Source organism: Lynx canadensis, chromosome D1, assembly GCF_007474595.2.
Source record: "Lynx canadensis isolate LIC74 chromosome D1, mLynCan4.pri.v2, whole genome shotgun sequence".
In the NCBI taxonomy this organism is placed as follows: domain Eukaryota; kingdom Metazoa; phylum Chordata; class Mammalia; order Carnivora; family Felidae; genus Lynx; species Lynx canadensis.
In genome coordinates, this window is record NC_044312.2 from 22,010,059 (window position 1) to 22,029,427 (window position 19,369).

At 40.3% G+C, this 19,369-nt stretch overlaps 1 protein-coding gene across 1 annotated transcript in view; it reads left to right on the plus strand.

Annotated features, from left to right (window-relative positions):
- The window catches only part of CCDC15 (coiled-coil domain containing 15), an 86,144-nt gene extending 72,001 nt beyond the window's left edge, over positions 1-14,143 (plus strand). Inside the window, exons 14-16 of the mRNA XM_030332767.1 lie at positions 10,479-10,655; positions 10,860-11,008; positions 12,245-14,143. Coding sequence (XP_030188627.1) covers positions 10,479-10,655; positions 10,860-11,008; positions 12,245-12,366 — 448 coding nt within the window. The 3' untranslated portion in view covers positions 12,367-14,143. The remainder of the gene's footprint in view (positions 1-10,478; positions 10,656-10,859; positions 11,009-12,244) is intronic.
- The last annotated feature ends 5,226 nt before the right edge of the window (positions 14,144-19,369 follow it).

Below are 19,369 nucleotides of genomic sequence, written 5' to 3' on the forward strand. Positions count from 1 at the left end.
AATCCTCCGTAATATCTATAAATTCTGCCCTGACAAGTTGCAGATCTCAAGAGGGTATGAGATTAGCATGGGCATTACCTTATATTGAAGTCACTTCACTCCACAAATGTTTTTATGGGCATCTTCCATGGACCAGACACAATAAATGACAGTAGTGAAGATCATCACATTTGCTCGGCAGCAATACAGTGTGTAGCTTTCCTTATGGAGGCTCTGGCTCCAGGACAGCTTCTGCCATCCAGGAGAGGACAGGGTCTGTGCTGAGGCCTCCCTCTGTAAGCCCCGTTGTGTGCCCTCAGGGAACCCATAAATACCAGGGCTGTTCTGCTGTAGACCCAGACAAGGATCCCTTGAAGCTATTTCCCAACTCTGAAGTGGTTTGGGCAGAATATTCTACTTCTCTGAAAAATCAGTCCTTTTGAGTATTTGTACTTTTATCCCAGCCTCAATTCCCTAATAATGAAGGCCCTCACCCAAGTAGACTCTAGGGCGTACAAAGATTTTTCACATACATCAGTGAGACTGGTGTTTGTCACAGCCCTCAGAGGTAGAGTGGGGTTCCAGATCCCTGTTTTTAAGTTGAGGTGTCAAAAGCTCAGAGGAAGTAAGGAATAGACCGAGGTCTTGTGGCAAGCAAATCCAACACTCGAAACCTGAATGCAGACCTGCCGACTACAGGTCTAGCAATTCTTTCTGTTGTGACTGAATCTTGGGTCTCTTAGCCAGGAAAAGATGAAGCAGGATAGCAAAACCACCCCTCTGCTACGTACTTTCAGTGCATTTCCTGAAGCTGGGAGGGCACCAGTGAGGGGACAGCTGGGGGAGATGTGGAGCTGGAGGGAGGGTGGCCCTTCTACCATGTCAGCAGGAGAGGAAGCTTGAACGTAGAAGATCCCTGGCCTTCCTCCTTGACTCTGACCTCACGGACTGCAGTGGGCCTCGCAGAACTTTCTGGTCTGTTGGGAAAGGAAATGGCCTCCACCACGTGGGCCTAGGCAGGGAGGCAGCCAACAGGCATCCCCCTCAGAAGACAGGTGAGCTGAAGTGGGTGGATTTTCTTGTCATATGTGACTTTCTGTGGCTGCTTCCCATCAATTTTCCCTTTTAGCAAAGCTAAAATTTAAATTAGGCGTCTTGTGTCCAGCTTGATAGTAGCACCTGTGATTCATGAGATTGCCAAGGGGAAAGGTGACTCTCAGAAAGTCAGTGTGTGATCCAACTGCCCTCCCACTCTGGAAGTGTCTCTCCATTGCTACCTTCAGGATGCGGGATAATTTTCATTGAGACAATCCACGAGTTTCCATAGGTGGGGGAGATAGAGATTCCAGAAGTCACTTCTAGGTACTTTTCAGGGATTGGGGTTCACAAGCTTTAAGGTCCACTTCCAGCCCTGCTTCTAACTAATAAGAGTGTTTGGGCCAGTGCCTGGACCTGAGCCTCTCTGCTGAGAGCTGTAAATCATGATGGGTTAAGTGATTTCAGCTTTGATGCACATCTGCATCACCCAGGGAGCTTTTTAAACTATACCTAAGCGGGGGCCCTGCCCTCAGATCTTTATTCAGTTGGTCTGGGTGAGGCAGGGGACTGATATTTTTTACGAGGTCCCCCAGGTGATCAATAAAGGTGAAGAAACGGGAGGGCGCCTGGGTGGCTCACTCGGTTAAGCGTCCGACTTCAGCTCAGGTCACGATCTCACAGTCCGTGAGTTCAAGCCCCGCGTCGGGCTCTGGGCTGATGGCTCAGAGCCTGGAGCCTGCTTCCGATTCTGTGTCTCTCTCTCTCTCTGCCCCTCCCCCATTCATGCTCTGTCTCTCTCTGTCTCAAAAATAAATAAACGTTAAAAAAAAAATTAAAAAAAAAAAAAGGTGAAGAAATGGGATGGGTTAATCTCTGAGCTCTTCTGGAGACCTGTTGGGGAGAACTCATGTCCATCTGGTCCACATTCCACAGTTCACCATGTGGCCGTTCCAGCCTTTAAACTCAAGGCCATGAAAGACCAGAAAGCACTGTACAGAGGGCCACTGGCCAAGTCCCTTATTTTAAAGTGGCAGGGGAGAATGCTCCTAGGGAGCAGTGTGTTCCAGGCACACAGGAAGGCAGGGCAAGCAGTTTGTCCAGGCATTTGGCCCCCAAGTCTGTGGTCCTGTCTTAATGCCACACAGCTCTGAAGGAAGCCCAGGAAATTACTGGAGAGCAAGGTAACACTTTTGCCCGGTTTCCCCAGTAAGCCTTTCACCTAGTGGTGCTTTGGAGTCTGGTGAATAATTACTCATTCCTTCTGCACTGAACTACATATCCAAACTCCAGAGAAGCAGATTATTCTTATCCACAGATGAAGAAACTACAGGTGGAAAGATTGAGACTTGCCCTGGTCACACAGCACGATAATAACAAAGGCTGTGTAATGGAAACAGAAGCCCTTGTTTTTCCTGGAGGAAAATCCCTTCCTTTTCACCTTGACTTAGCTGTTCAGAAGCAGCAGGTCTCCGAGTTAGCAAGCTCTGCTGGGAAGTGGGGCAGTCCTGTTGAGGTGCTTCTGCCCCAGAAGAAGAGAGAGCGCCTTCTAGGTGAAGCTTCTCTAGCGGGGCCACTGTGCTTCTGGCACCTCAGTATCTCTCACATGTTTACCCTTTCCCTTTCCCATCCTGTCCACTGGTTTTCCCTGCCCTTCTATTCAGGACGAGCTGTCTAGGCTGTTCTAAGCCACATCATTCCACCTGGAAAGGCAAAAGAGCAGGAAAGCTCCCACCAGGGCATGTAGGAGGTGGTGAGGAGGAAGAATGTTAGGCCTTCCGTTCTCCTGTGGGTCAGCAAAATAGCTGAAGAGGTAGGTGCTCCAGCATGAAACCATAGTGGAAACTCCTGCTGGCTCCTGCAAAGTTTTACGTGTCACCACACATCCATATTTGTGGCTCCTTACAAAGAATGAAAAGACTATTTTCATGCAAATCTACTATGTTAATGTAGATTTCTTTCTAGCTTTGCTCAATGGAGAATCATTTCTGAGGTCCTGCTGTTGTTTCACTCCCCCTTCCCACTCAGCTCTAAATTCATTAGCAGCCACAGAAAATGTGCTTCCAGAAAATGTGCATCCCATAGACATGTGTCAAGCAGAGAGTTTGTCCAGCCCAGCAAAGCGGCTTTGTGTGGCTTTGGTTTGAAGGTCCCAGCTGATGCTTCCCTTTTGGGAAATTACAAACTCTCCACCTATGGAAGGTTAATGGATTGGGCTAATGAAAAATCTGTTAGAGCAAGCACAGCATCTATAGACCCCATGGCTAGAATAGCCAAGACAGTGGACCAGCTCAGTTAGGCTTGGGCCTCTGCCAGCTGCCTGACCTTCAGCATTCTGTCAGTACTGCTCTTGTCTGGCTTTAACTGACCTCTGTCATGCCAGGTGTGGCCACCAGCCTCCAAGCTGGCCCCTAGTGACCCAGTTCTCTTGGTATTCACCCCTTACACAATGAAGAGGGCTGGTCCTGTGACCCATAGGATATTGTAGACTGCTGGTGTGTGGCTCCCCAGGTGAGATCATTAACAAAATTGCAGCTTCCACGTTGGGCCCTTTGAATTGCTCACTCTGGGAAGTGAGACCTCCTGTTGTGAGGACATCCAGGCAACACTGTGGAGATCATGTCAGGAGGAACCAACTTCCAACATGAACTTGCCAGGCACATGAATGAGTCATGTCCGGAAATGGATCTTCCAGTGTCAGTTAAGCCTTTAGATGTTTCTAGCTCCTCAGCATTTGAGTCTCAGCTGAGGCCCCAGATATCATAGAACAGAGATAAGCTGTCCCCACTGTGACTTGTCTACATTCATGACTCACAAAAATAATGGGATAAGTCTTTATTGTTGTTTTCTGCCATTAAGTTGTAGGGGTGATTTGTAACGCAGTAATAGATGACTCCAGCCTAATTGTGTATGGATATGAGCCATTATAAAATTGTATCTGCAGAATGAATCCCACTTTATAAAGCAATCGTTCAAGGGTGGATTCTTCTATACCTACACTCTAAATTGTATTCATGTAGTCAAGTATTCATAATAGAGGTGGGTTCTCCACCTACAAATACCAAGAAAGGCTCAAATACACCTTGCTGATGGAGGGGAAATGCAAAGTCCCCTAAAAGAGCCCTCACTTGAAGAAGCAGGCAACATGCTTAACTCCTCTCACCAAACCTGTCTTTAGCCCCTGGGAATCTGACTTTAGTTTCTACCACTTGTTTGGAATCATCTTGTCTCCAGTCATCAGGAGCCTCCTCATCTATAACTCCAGGAGTCTAAGTTCTGATTCTCCTGTAACTTCTTGATAGATCTCCTCTTTGATTTCCTTGATACCTTTGTTCCTCAGTGGTCCACCTACTGCTTCCTCTATTTTACTGGCAAATCTTCCCCTGAAGCCCCTTTTCATTCTGGCCTTCTCTCAAGAATTCTTCCAGACTGAAGAGAAATGGACTGCTTCGTGAAGGAGTGAGCTTCTGTAGGCTTTAGTAGATACAGGGTGACCATCTAGCAGGGATGTTCTGAGAGGGATTCTAGAAGTGGTCTCTGAACCACTAATCAGCAATATAAATTCTGTAATTTTTGAAAGGCTTAGGTACCAAGATACCTTTAAGAATATTGAAGGGACGCCCGGGTGGCTCTCAGTTGGTTAAGCATCCAACATTGGCTCAGGTCGTGATCTCGTGGCTTGTGAGCCTGGAGCCTGCTTCAGATTTCGTGTCTGCCTCTCTCTCTGCCCCTCCCCTGCTCATGTTCTGCCTTTCTCCCAAAACTAAATAAACGTTAAAAATAAAAAGAATATTGGAACCAGGACAGTTATAATCCCAGAATTCAAACTCATTATAGAGAGTTGGAGCTGGTTAGGTTCTTTGAAATAATCTACATGGTCTCATTCACTAAAATTTCAACTCTCTCTGTAGAGATGACTCCCACTGTTTTCTCATGACTAGAACTATTTTCCAAAAACTAGTCCCAAGTTCCCTCCAGGAACCTGTACATCTACCCCTGGGTGTAGCCCATGCCTTTCAAACTCAGGCTGGGTAAGTCAGATGCACTGTCTTCTTCTCCAAATCTATTTGTCCTCTTCACTTATCTCAAGCACACTATCCTCTGGTTGAGTCATCTTCTCTCTCTTTCCCCTGTCCTCCAAATCTATATTTTATCAGTTGCTAAGACTTATTCATTCTTTCTCCTTAATGTCCTTCTCATTCTTTCCCTCTGTATTAGTTAGGGTTCTCCAGAGAAACAGAACCAAAAATGTGTGTGTGTGTGTGTGTGTGTGTGTGTGTGTGTGTGTGTGTGTGTGTGTGTTATACATATGATTTATTGTAAGGATTTGGCTCACATTATTACTGAGACTGACAAGTCCCAAGATCTGCAAGCTGGAGATGCAAGAGAATCAATGGTTTAGTTGTAGTCAGAACCAGGATTGCTGATGATATAGTTGCCATTCAAAGGCTGGCAGGCTTGGGGTGCCTGGCTGACTCAGTTGGTAGAGCATGCAGCTCTTGATCTCAGGGTCGTGAGTTCGAGCCCCACGATGGGTGTAGAGATTACTTTAAATAAATAAACTTAAAACACAAACACACAAAGGCTGGTAGGCTCAATACCCAGGAAAAGCCAGTATTTCAGTTTTAGTGTAAAGGCAGGATGTGACTAATGTCTTAGCTCAAAGCATCCAGGGTCAGGAGGAGTTCCCTCTTACTATTGGGAGGGTCAGCCTTTTTTGTTCTATTTAGTCCTTCAACTGATTGGACAAGGCCCACCTACATTAGAGAAGGCAGTCTGTTTTATGTAGTCTACTGATTTAAATGTTAATCTCATCCAAAAACATCTTCACAGAGGTCCCCTGAATAATGTGCACCCCATGGTCTGTGAAATCAAGTTGATGCATAAAATTAACCATCAGACCCTGCTACCCATCCCCATAGCCTCTGCCCTGATTTGGGCCTATATTCATTTGCTACCCCTACCAGCACTCTTAGTTTCTCAAACTATAACTAGACTCAAGTCCCAGCAGTCCCCAAGTAAGATACAAAGTATGACCTATGAGGAGATACATTACACTCCAAAAAGAATTTATATGTATAGAAATCTAGAGAATACATGTAGAATAGGTCATAAAAGGATAGGATCATAGTGGATGGAATATCAAGTTGGATCAGGCAGAATTTATTGGTCTGTGCCCACTCAGCAGAGACTCCAAATTCAGTCTTTTAGATTGAGGGGTTAGAAGAGTCTTTAATATGTTGGTTAGTTGACTAAACCATGGACCCAAAGGTGGCCTATACGAAATGAAGTTAAATGCCAGAACCTCTGGCATATTGTAGAGGAAAGTACCCGAAAGCTTAGAGAGGTTGGTACGTTAGAATGAACTTGCCATGTAAGACCTGTTCACCAGCTCTGGGAGGGTCAAGAGGACACACCTTTCACCACCACTGTGAAAAACTTGTGAGGGGAGCCTCAGCATTCTTGAAGAGTTCTGTAGTCACCCTTCTCTGTAGGTCAAACGTTACAGTAGGAACTGCAACCACCAAATTGGGATTCCTGATGCAATGAGGATAATGGGACTCTGGAATGGCAGGTACTTAATCAACAAGAAAAGAGGGATGTGGTTACTGTAATTGGATAACTGAGCCAAAGCAATAATCACAATAGTCTGACTCATAGAGACCTATGGCATTTGGATAATAGATCATGGTTCCTTTGTGGAAGACTGAGAGAAAGATTAACAGTATAAAATTCTGGCATTGTAGCAGGGTCCTTCCTCAAGGAAACCTGGACTCCACTTCAAGAGGTTCTTGGTCTATAAATTGGCTCAAGTCTGAGAATCGATTGAAGGGCCATTATGACTCTGTTTTGGTCATCTAAGATATATTACTGTTCACTCAACCTAAACTCTTATGCTTATAGAGTCAGGAATCCATGCTGATCCATGGTCTGTGCTCAGTTATTTGGCTGGATGGTCTCAGGGGACTTGAAAGGAACATTATTGGAAAGTTGGTGACAAGGAGATCTGGGGAAGAGGTAAATGTATAGTTCTCTCCAGGCAAAAGATATGAAAATATTTATCTTCCATGTTAATGCTCACCGAAGGGTAACCTCACCATTTAGTCAGTCAGTCAGTCAGTCAGTCAGTCGTCAGTCAATAATTCACTCACTCACTCATCACCAAGGCATGATCCCATAATCATACGACCTTTGAACAAAATGGGAGTTAGGGGCAGCAACATGCTACACTGTCAAAAACCCACATGTAACTTTTGACTCTCCCAAAACTTAACTACTAGTAGCTTATTGTTGCCTGAAAGCCTTCACAATAACATAAACGGTTGATTAACACATATTTTATATGGTATATATATCTAAAGTAGAGAAAAGAAAATGTTATTAAGGAAATCATAAGAAAGAAAAAATACATTTACAGTACTGTACTGTAAAAAAAATCCATATCAAAGTGGACCCATGCAGTTGAAACTAGTGTTCAAGGCCAACTGGGCATATTCTTTGTGTCTGTTCAGGTCTTTGGCACATTTTTAAATCAGGTTTGTTTTCTTACTGTTGAGTTTTAAGAATTCTTTGTATATTTTGGTTCATGATCTTTTATCAGATATCTTTTGCAAATATTTTCTCCCAACCTGTGGCTTGACTTCTCATTCTTTTGACAGTGCCTTTTGCAGAGCAGAAGTTTCTGACTTTAATGGAGCCTAGCTTATCAGTTATTTCTTTAATGGATCGTGTCTTTGGTATTGTATCTGAAAAATCATTACCATATCCAAGATCATATAGATTTTCTCCTAAGTTATCTTCTAGGAGCTTTGTAGTCCTGTGTTTTATATTTAATTCTATGAGTTAATTTTGTGACGAGTGTAAGTTCTACGTCTAGACTGAGTTTTTGCATATGGATATTCAGTTGTTCCCACACCATTTGTTGAAGAGACTGTCTTTGTGCCATTGCATTGCTTTGCTTCTTTGTCAGAGATCAAGTGACTCTATTTAGATGGGTCTATTTCTGGGCTCTGTGTTGTGTCGATTGTTCTAATTGTCTGTTCTTCTACCAATACCACACTGTCTTGATTACTGTACCTTTATAATAAGTCTTGAAGTTGAATGGTGTCTGTCTTCCAACTTTGTTTTTCTCCTTCGATATTATGTTGGCTATTCTGGGAATTTTGCCTTTTCCATATACAGTTTAGAATCAGTTTGTCGATATCTATAAAATAACTTGCTGGGATTTTTATTGGGATTTCATTGAATCTATAGATCAGGTTGGGAAGAACATAGACTGTCATGTCATCTGGAAACAAAGATAGTTTTATTTTCCTTCCCAATCTCTATATCTTTTATTTCCCTTTCTTGTCTTATTGCATTAGCTAAGACTTTTAGTACCATGTTGAAAAGGAGTGGTGAGAGGAGAGTCTTGCCTTGTTCCTGATCCTCATGGGTAAGTGTTTAGTTTCTCACCATTGAGTATGATGTTAGCTGTAGGTTTTTTTGGTAGAGTCTTTATCAAGATTAGGAAGTTCCTTTTATTTCTAGTTTACCAAGAGTATCATCATAAATGGTGTTGGATTTTGTCAAATGCTTTTTCTGCATTTATTTATAGGGTCATGTGATTTTTCTTATTTAGTCTTTTGATGTGATACATGACATTAATTGATTTTTTTTCATGTTGAACCAACCTTGCATTCCTGGGATAAATCTCACTTGGTCTTGGCATCTAATTCTTTTTATACATTGTTAGTTTTGATGTGCTAACAGTTTTGAAGATTTTTGTCTCTGTGATCATGAAAAATATTGGTCTTTAGTTGTCTTTTCCTGTAATATCTTTGTCTGGTTTTGGTATTAGGGTAATGCTGGCATCATAGGATGAGTTAAGAAATATTTTTTTCTGCTTCTGTTCTCTGAAAGAGGTTGTAGAGAATTGGTATAATTTCTTCTGTGATTGGTGAACCCATGTGGGCTTGGTTTTTGGTTTTGAAATGTTATTAATTATTGATTCCATTAGATCTAGGCTTGTTCTCCAGTGCATTTTTCATCTCAGAAATTGTAGTTTTCATCTTGAGAAGTTTGATTTGTCCTTTTTATATCCTAACTTTTGAACATATAAAATATAGTCATAATAACTAACGTTTTTCTGTGCTAATTCTAATAACTCAGTGCTAAGTTGGTTTTAATCGGTTATTCTCTTAATTATGAGTATATTTAGGAAAACATAAGCTTCTTTTAAAACATAAACATGCTTCTTTGCATGCCAGGTAATCTTTAATTAGATGTCAAACATTGTAAATTTTGCCTTGTTGGTTGCTGAATATCTTTGTATTCATATACATTTTTCTGAGCTTTGTTCTGGGATGTAAATTACTTTAGAGCTTTGCTTTTATAATTTATTAGATTGTGTCTGGATCAGTGCTCAGTTTGGGACTAATCATTATTCCCCACTGTGGAGGTAAGATCTTCCTGAAAACTCTACCCAGTGCCCTGTGCATTATGAGTTTTTCATGTCTGAGTGGCAGGAACAGGCACTGTTCCCAGCTCTGTGTGAGCACAAGGCACTCTCCCTTGTTAGTCATTCTGTTGATTCTGTCCCTAACCTCAGGTTCTCTCTTCCAACATGTGCACAGTACTCTGCTGTGTATTAGAAGGAGACCTCTGTAGATCTCTGGGTTTTCTCCTCTCTGGTATTCTGTCTTACGAACTCTAGTTGCCTTTGTGTCCCTGGACTGTGAGCTGTATCTTCTCAACTCAGTCCACCAGGCTCTACCTCAACACTCCCACCCCTGTGCCACTGCCTGGAGACTTTGAAGGCTTGGGCAGTTAAAGGGCTCACTTCATTTGTTTGCCATTTGTCAAGAGTCACTGTTTCTCAGTGCCTGATGTTGAGAGCCATAAAAGCCATTGTTTTTGGATTTTGTCTGGTTGATTGTTTGGTTTATTTATCTATCTATTTATTTGGCTGTTTAAGGAAAGAATGCTTTTGTAATTGGATTCTTACAGAAAAACTTTTTTTTTTAAGTTTATTTATTTTGAGAGAGAAGAGTGAGGGAGGGGCCTAGAGGGAGGGGGAGAGAGAGAGAGAGAGAGAGAGAGAGAGAGAGAGAGAGAGAGAATCCCAAGCAGGCTCCTCACTGTCAGTGCAGAGCCGAGTGTGGGTCTTGAATTCACAAACCTGTGAGATCATGACCTGAGCTGAAATCAAGAAGCAGTGTCTTAACCGACTAAGCCACCCAGGCACCCCCAGAAACACTTTTTTATTTGTAACCAATGGTCATTGCCACTTGAGAGGTTACATATTTATGTGAGCTATAAGATAAACTCAAATCAGCCAGCAGGAATTTTTGAGGCTATTCTAGGGGTGCTAAACTGATTTCCTGACTCCCTTGTTTCCGGGAATTCTTTGAGTTATTTGGTTCTAGTAGCTAGTTCTAAATAATGATTTTATGAAATTCCTAACCATGTTATTTTATTCTCAGAATTAAAAAAAAGAAAGAGCAGCAACGTTACGCTGAGGAGCAGAGGATACTAAGAATGAACTTCCATGAAGAGCCATGTTCAGGAGAGAAGATGAGTGAGAAAATAGCCCAGCTACAGCTTGAGGAAGTAAAAGGAGCCAGAGAAAAACAACAACAGAGAGAGAAGGAATGCCAAAGGTATTTTGAAAAGTTCTGCATAAAGTCCTGGCTCTAGCGGAATAGCACTGTATTTCCTCCCGTGCTATTTCCCAGTACAAGAGGAAGAGTTGAGGCATGGAGATGTGAAATAATTTTACTAGTGAAAGCTGGTGAAATAAGGACTCATGCTCATTCTCTTCCTAGTGGTTCACTTTGCCTGATCTTACTGTTATCTTTATATAGATATACGGAAGCTCTAAGAGCCCAGATCCAGGAGAAAATGCAGCTGTATAATATTACTTTACCTCCACTATGCTGTTGTGGTCCTGATTTTTGGGATGCGCATCCTGACACCTGTGCCAACAATTGTATTTTCTATAAAAACCCTAGAGGTAAGCTTCTTAAAGGAATGGTTGGGGCCTGGTGGCAATGAAACAAACAAACAAACAAACAAACAATAAATGTAGTGGTTGTAGTAATTTAACATTCATTGGTTGTTTACTAGATATCAGTGACTGTTACAACTCCTTTACAAAGCAACTCTTGAGACAATAAAAATAATTATAGTGAGTTAAAATCCTTTTTGAGATCTGTTACCTTCTTGTCTCCATTTATGCTGGGGAAATATTTCCGTTCCACTGTAGGGAGACTTGGATTCCAGGTCCTCCTGTGAATGAAGAAATGAGAGCTTGTGTTTTAGGGCCATCGAAGTTAGGCCTCTGTCCAGTTACATTCCCTACTGCCCAAATACTTTAATGTTATTTAACATAGACTTATTACCATCTGTATCCACATTAGACTGCCACTTCTGCCAGGTGACACTGAGGAAAATGAGGACCAGTATCAGCTCTATATTCAGGAATCCCAGCTAGAGAAAAACAGTCCATATTATGGTCACCAATGTTTCTGTTTCCTGGCTGTCCTTAAATATATTTATTTATTACATAGGGCAGAGATTGTGTAGGCTTCATGTGCATACCAAAAATACTGCCAGTATTTGTATTCCCCCTGCCCAGTCTGTGTGATACAAGTTCCTAATCAATTCTGTGAGTTAAATTTTAAAAACACAAATCTTATCATGCCATTCCTCTATTTCTAAAACCTCTAGGGTTCACCATTACAGTACGAAATGCATGCCATATTTAGCATATTTTCTCTCTGGCCCCAGGTGACACTCCAGCCTTATCAGACTTGCTACTTCCAGTACACATCACTTTCTTTTATACCTTTTGTGCCATCTATTTTTCTGCCCGGAAGGCCGCCTTTCCTTTACTCTTATTAATCCTCCTAGACCATCTTAAATGTTACTACTTCTGGAAATCTTTTCCCTCTTCCCGGATGTGTTTTCATTCATTCTGAAATTCATTATGTGACAATATTTTGTATATGCCTCTGGTTTGAAAGTATTACCCTGAAACTTAATTATCTCTGTGTCCATCCTCTTCATTATCTTTTCTGTCCTCACAGAGTGCTTGGCATGTACTAAGTACTCGATAAATATGTATTCAATGAATAGGCAAAGTTAATACCTATGAGACTTAGTAGAGAAGCAGTACTAATGGGAAGGAAGTGGGGAGAGTAGTGGAGAATCTGACTGACTTCATCACCGTGCAAATCTTTATTTGCAGCATATACCCGGGCACTACATTCGGTCATCAACTCCTGTGATATCCCTGTGGGGAACTCAGCTCTTCGAGTCGCCATGCATAATTTGGTTTCTGCACACAGACGGACTTTGAAAAATGTGTAATGAGAATCTGAATCCAACTGTTAGTATTTCAGTCTTCATTTAAAACCAACCCTGAGAAATTATTTAGGAAAAACTGATAAAGTGTATAAGATATGTAATCTAGAAAGAAAGACTGTCCCACGTAACGACCGTCTCTATAATTAGATCATTACCATTGTTTCAGTCTGTGCTTGGGGCTGAAATTGAAAGCTGGCTTCCAAGCTTGTGTTTTTGCCGTGAACTGTGCAGAGTCTCTTGTTTTTAAAAAATGATCAGTTAGACCAGTAAGGTTTTTTTACTTAGCTCTGCTCTGATCAGAAGAGATCATGAGAAATCATTGAGATTATCTCATTTATTGCCTATTTGAAACTGTTTCTTTGAGTCTTGACAAAACTGGAAATGTCTAGATAAAACAGAAAAGATGATGAAATGGGTTTCTGAGCATCAGTGGCCATCTACATTCCTGTTAGCTGTTCTAGTTGTATATAGCGATTAGAGATGAGAAGAATCTGAATTTGATGCACATTTTGTTTTCCTCAAGATTTTTCTCTCCTGGCTTTTAAACTTATTGCCTCTTTCCCCATTCAGTGCCATTGGCCATAGTACTTTATAATTTTATAATTTTGTACTGTAAAAACAAGGTAAATAAACCCTCTGTCTTTTGAGCTTCTTCTGTGTGAAATAATTGTGAGTGACATTTCAAAAAGTAAATCTGAAGTCAAAGTGAGTAAAGGTCCTGCCTTATTTCCCTATCTTTTAAAAATCTGAAGAATGGCATATCTACAGAGCAGATGAAGTAAAAATTTCTATAGTTAGTGTGAATTTGTTATTTCATCACTGATTTCCTGACACAAAATATGAAAAGGTTTAGTATTGAATTAAAGGTACTGAGAATTTCTTTTTCCAACTTTCTCTAATGATCAGTGTTGAAGAAGCACATAGGTTACATCTCAAAAAACGCCTAAACATCCAGCCAGGTCATCAAAAATAAGGGTCAAAATTACCTGTATGACAAGATTGACTGGTTATTTAACCAGATTAATAATCCAGTTCAGTCAAAATCTTTAAGTATTTGTATCCATGATTCAGCCTTTAAGAGTTGTATTTCTAACAGTTTTATTGAGATATAATTCATATACTATGTGATTAACTCATTTGAAATGTGCAGTTCAGTGGTTTTTAGTGTATTCTAGGATTGTGCAAGTGTCACCACTGTCAAATTTTAGAATAGTTTCGTCATTCTAAAGAGATGCCCCCATAATCCAACAATCCCACTACTGAGTATGTATCTGAAATAATTGGAAGCAGGATCTCGAACAGATATTTGCATACCCATGTTCATGGCAGTATTACTCACAGTGGCCAAGAAGTGGAAGCAACCCAAGAAGTGTCTGTCGACAGATGAATGGATAAGCAAAATGTGGTCTATACATACAATGAATATTATTCAGCCTTAAAAAGGAAAGAAGTACTACCACATGATATATGGATGAGCCCTACGAACATGCTGAGTGAAGTAAACCAGTCACAAAAAGCAAAATGCAGTATGATTCCACTTATATGAGGAACTTAGTCAAATTCATAAAGACAGAAACTAGAATAGTATTGCTGGGGTCTGGGGGGAGGAGGAAATGCAAAGTTGTTGAATGTGTAGGGTTTCGGTTTTACAATATGAAAAAGTATTGGAGATCTATTTTACAACAGTGTGAATCTACTTAACATGACTGAACACAGCGTGTACACACTTAAAAACAATTACAATGGTAAACTTTAGATTATGTGCAGTTTTTTGTTTGTTTGTTTTTGTTTTTTTACCACAGTTAAAAATTTTAGGAAGGAAAATTCCATCCCATTAGCAGTCACTTCCCATTCCCTCCTCCCTCAGCCCTCAGCAATCACCAGCCTGCTTTCTGTCTCTATAGATAGATTTATGTGTTCCGGACTTTTCATAAGAATGGAATCATACAATATATAATTTCTGTGTCTGGAGTCTTTGTTTAGTATAATTTCTTTTTTTTTTTTGATGTTTATTTGTGAGAGACAGCAGGAGTGAGGGAGGGGCAGAGAGCAAGAGAGGGAGACACAGGACCTGAAGAAGGCTCCAGGCTCTGAGCTGTCAGCACTGTCAGCACAGGGCTTGACGCGGGGCTCGAACTCACGAACTGTGAGATCATGACCTGAGCCAAAGTCAGACGCTCAACAGACAGAGCCACCCAGGCGCCCCATGTTTAGTATAATGTTTTTAAGATTTTTTCCATGTTTTAGCATGTATCAGTATAATACTTCATTGCATTTTGTTGCCCAGTAATATTCCACTCTATGGATACCACATTTTATTTTACGCATTCATCACTTGAACATTTCGGCTCTTTCTCCTAATTGGCTATTATGAATAACGCTGCTATGAACATTTGCTTACAGATTTTTCTGTGGACATATGTTTTCATTTCTCTTGGGTGTATACCTAGGAATGAATACGCTGGGTCACATGGTAGCTCTATGTTGAATGTTTTGAGGAATTGAAAACCGTTTTCCAAAGTGGCTATACCATTTTATATTTCTACCTATGGTGATAAGGGTTCAGATTTCTTCACATTTACCAACATGTGTCATTATCTGTCTCTGATTATAGCCATCCCACTGGGTATGAAGTGGTATCTCACAGTGGTTTTAATTTGCATTTTCCTGGTGGCTAATAATGTTGAGCATCTCACGTGCTTATCAGCCATTTGTATATCTTCTTTGGAAAACTGTCTTTTTAGATCCTTTGCCCATTTGTACTTGGGTTATTTATCTTTTGATTATTGAGTTATGAGTGTTAGTATATTCTCTATATAGGTCTCTTCTCAGACATATGATTAGTGAAGGTTTTCTCCCATTCTGGAGATTTTTTTTTCACTTTCTTGATGATTTTCTTTGCCACACAGAAGTTTTTAATTTTGATGAACTCAAATTCATCTAAACTTTTTCTTTTGTTTTTCTTTTGTTTCTTTAACCGATACCTAATCCAAGGTCACAAAGATTTATTCCTGTGTGTTCTAATAAGAGTTTTATCGTTTTAGTTCTTACATTTAGGTCTGTGATCTATTGTTTTTCTTTTTATAAGTTTATTTATTTTGACAGAGGGAGTGAGCGGGGGAGAGGCAGAGAGAGAGGGCGAGAGAGAATTTCAAGCAGCCTCCACACTGTCAGCATGGAGCCCGATGGCAGGGCTTGGACTCAGAAACCGTGAGATCGTGACTTGAGCTGAAACCAAGGGTTAGATGTTCAACCAACTGAGCCACCTAGGCGCCCCAGTCTGTGATCTATTTTGAGTTAATTTTTGTGTAGGTGTTAGACCTGGGTCCAACTTCACTTTTTTGAACGAGGATATCCAGTTGTCCTAGCTCCATTTGTTCAAAAAAATTATCATTTGTGCCATTGAATTGATATGACATTCTTGTCAAAAATTAGTGGACCATTAAGGTAGGGGTTTATTTCTGAACTGAGTTCTATTGCGTTAATCTATATGTTTATCATTATACCAGTACAATCTGTCTTGATTAATGTAGCTTTCTAGTATGTTATGAAGTTGGGAAGTGGAAGTCTTCCAACTTTGTTCTTCTTTTTCAAGATTGGTTTGCTATTCTGAGTCGCTTGCATTTTTCATATGAATTTTAAGATTACCTCCTGCAAAAAAAGCTAGCTGAGATTTTTTTAAATAGGGATTGCATTGAATCTATAGATCACTTTTGGAGCAATTACCTTGTGATTCATGAACACAAGATATCTTTACATTCATTTAAGTCTTTTTTAACTTCTTTCAACAATGTTCTGTAGTTTTTAGAGCATAAAATTTGTACTTACTTTGTTAAATTTATTCCAAAGTATCTTATTCTTTTTGATGCTATTTTCAATAGAATTATTTTCTTAATTTTATTTGCAGATTGTTCATTGCAAGTGTATAGTAATGTAATTGATTTTTTGTATATTATTCTTGTGTTCTGCAACCTTCCTGAACTCTTTTTTACTTTTAGTAGTTTTGGGGGGGTTTCCTGGGATTTTTTAATATATAAGATCTTCTCATTTGCAAATAGAGATAATTTTGCTTTTTTTCCTCTCTGATCTGGATGCCTTTTATTTCTTTTTCTTGCCTAATTGCCCTGGGTAGAACATCCAGTACCATGTTGAATAGGAATGATGAGTGGACATCCTTGTCTTGTTTCTAATCTTAGGGGGAAAACATTTGGTCTTTCATCATTATGTGTGATGTTTGCTGTGAGTTTTAATAAAAGCTTTTAATAAAGGGTCCCTGAATTCCCTTTATTAGTTTGCGGAAGTTACCTTTTGTTACTAGTTTGTTGAGTGTTTTTATCCTGAAAAAGTATTTAATTTTGTGAAATGTTTTTCTGCATCTATTAGGATTATTGTGTGTTTTTTGTCTTTTTTTTTCTACTTAATAAAATGTATTACAATAATTGGTTTTCAGATGTCAGACCAACCTTTTACTTCTAGGATAAGTTGTATTAGTTCTTACCTATTTGGTCTTGTACTACAAATTTTTTGCTTGTTCATTCTATTTTCTTTTTTTTTTTTTTTTTAGTTTGGTTATCTGAGATAGGTGAATTGACATGTCCGACACCAAGTTCAGAGTGAAATGATAATGGGATTAAATCTTGCATAGGATTAAGCAACTTTCCATTCTTTTTCCTCTAGGTTCAGTCTGTGAACATAAATCTCCCCTGAGCAGGAATATGTTTTTGCGTTGTAATTTGGCCATATATAAACAGTGTTAATGATTTATTTCTGTGGGGTTAGAGAATGCTGGGATAGCTAGCAGCTACCAAGGAGGAAGCCTGAGTCTCATAACCCTTACTGATGGTAGTGTGGCAAATCCTGTTTAAATTGGATGAATGCACTTTGAAAAGAAGCTTGGAATCTAAGAGTTTGCTAATTTATAAGTTTGTGAACTCATGGTTGGATGGACAAATTCTGCAAGGTTTCTAAATGAGAAGGACCTATAAAAATGAAGAGACCTGGATGTAAGAAGTGAGCCTAAGTGAGATAGATTTTGATTTCTGGGAGGGGAGGGGGGGTATTAAGTTTGGACCCACTAATTCAAATAGGGTAGGTGGCAGACATTTCAAATAAACAACTGAGTAAGAATGAACTTTCTTAGATAATTATTTCTTTATTCTCCTCAAATTTCTTCTAGGTTTTCCCTCATACTTACCAGGTGGTGACAATGCTTCCTGTATCTCTGGAAAAACAAGCTGTCAAAGGGAGGTTCCCCAAGTTCCCACCATCCTACCTACCTACCTGCCTACCTACCTGTGTATCTTAGTTCTTAATATGGATAAACTTTTATTCTATCTTAGGCCTGCTCTGACTTGTGGCTAGATCCAGTTCCCTTCCACCTACTTAAGGAAACAATGCCTCAGCATTTCTCTGCCTTGTCTTCTGCATCATAATTTCCTCCTCACTCCTAGTCTTCCTATCAGTATATAAAGCTGCTGTGATTTCTTCCATCTTTAAAACCAACCAGAGAGAAGAAAACCTATCTTTCTTCCCCTGCCTTCCCCTTTACTTACCACCAGCCTTCTCTGCTTCTCTTTCTGACAAAACTCCTTGAGTTGTCTCTACCTCCTCCTCCTGTTCTCACATTCTCTCTTGAATGCATTCTAGCAAGACATTTGCCTTCATCTCTCCAATGAAGATGCTTTTTTCAGAGTCACCAATGACTTCCATATTGTTAAATCCAATGGTCATTCATTCTCATACTTCCTCTTGACCTTTCAACAGAATTAAACATTTTTTTTTGAAGTTTCTTATCACCTGGCTTCTACAACACCAAAGCTTTTGATTTTTCTTTCAACTCAACTGGTTATTTCTTCTTCATTTCTTTTTGCTGTGTTTTCCTCATCTTTGAATATTAGGGTGTCACAGGGCTCAGTCCCTGGACTTCTTTTTTACCTACACTTACTCTTCTGGTGATCTCTTTTAGTCTGATGGTTTTTTAAAAAGTTTTTTTTAATGTTTATTTTTGAGAGAGAGAGACCGAGCACGAGCAGGGGAAGGGCAGAGAGAGGGGACACAGAATCGGAAGCAGGCTCCAGGCTCTGAGCTGTCAGCACAGAGCCCAACAAGGGGCTCAAACCCACAAGCTGTGAGATCATGACCTGAGCCGAAGTTGGACGCTCAACCGACCGAGCCATCCAGGCACCCCTAGTCTGATGTTTTTTGTTTTTTGTTTTTAATTTACATTTATTTATTTTTGATAGAGAGAGACAGAGCACAAGTGGGGGAGGGGCAGAGATAGAAGGAGACACAGAATCGGAAGCAGGCTCCAAGCTCCGAGCTGTCAGCACAGAGCCTGATGCAGGGCTCGAACTCACAAACCGCAAGATCATGACCCGAGCCGAAGTCGGACGCTTAACCAAACGAGCCACCCAGGCGCCCCTGATGGTTTTAAATGTTATCTACATACTCCCAAATTTATATTCTGGTCCAGACCTCTCACTGAAATCAAACTGTTAACAACTCCAACTGCTTACTTGACATTTCCACATTGTTGGCCTCCCTCAAATTTGCTCTTTCTACAATCTTTCCCATGTCAATTCCCATGTCCCATCTATTTATTGAGGCCGAGAAACTTGAAGAAATCATTGCCTTCTGTCTTCATCTCATTTTCATCCTTCATCACTTCGTCAGCAAATTGTGTCAACTCTACCTTCAAAATGTATCTCCCGTTCATGTTCCTTATCCTGCCAGATGCCTGGTCCAAACCACCAGCATCTCTCTCATGGATTACTGTAAGAGTTTCCTAAGTAATCTCTCTGCCTGTACTTTGTATACTTTCTCAGTACAGCAACCAAACTTAACACATCCAAAAACCAACCTTCTGGTTTCCACCTTTTACACACACATATGCATACCCCCTAACGACAACAAAAAAATCTGTTCCTTCAGTCTTCTCCATCTCAGCAAATGACGGCTCCATCTTTTTAGCCAAGAAAAGAAGAAGAAGAAGAAGAAGAAGAAGAAG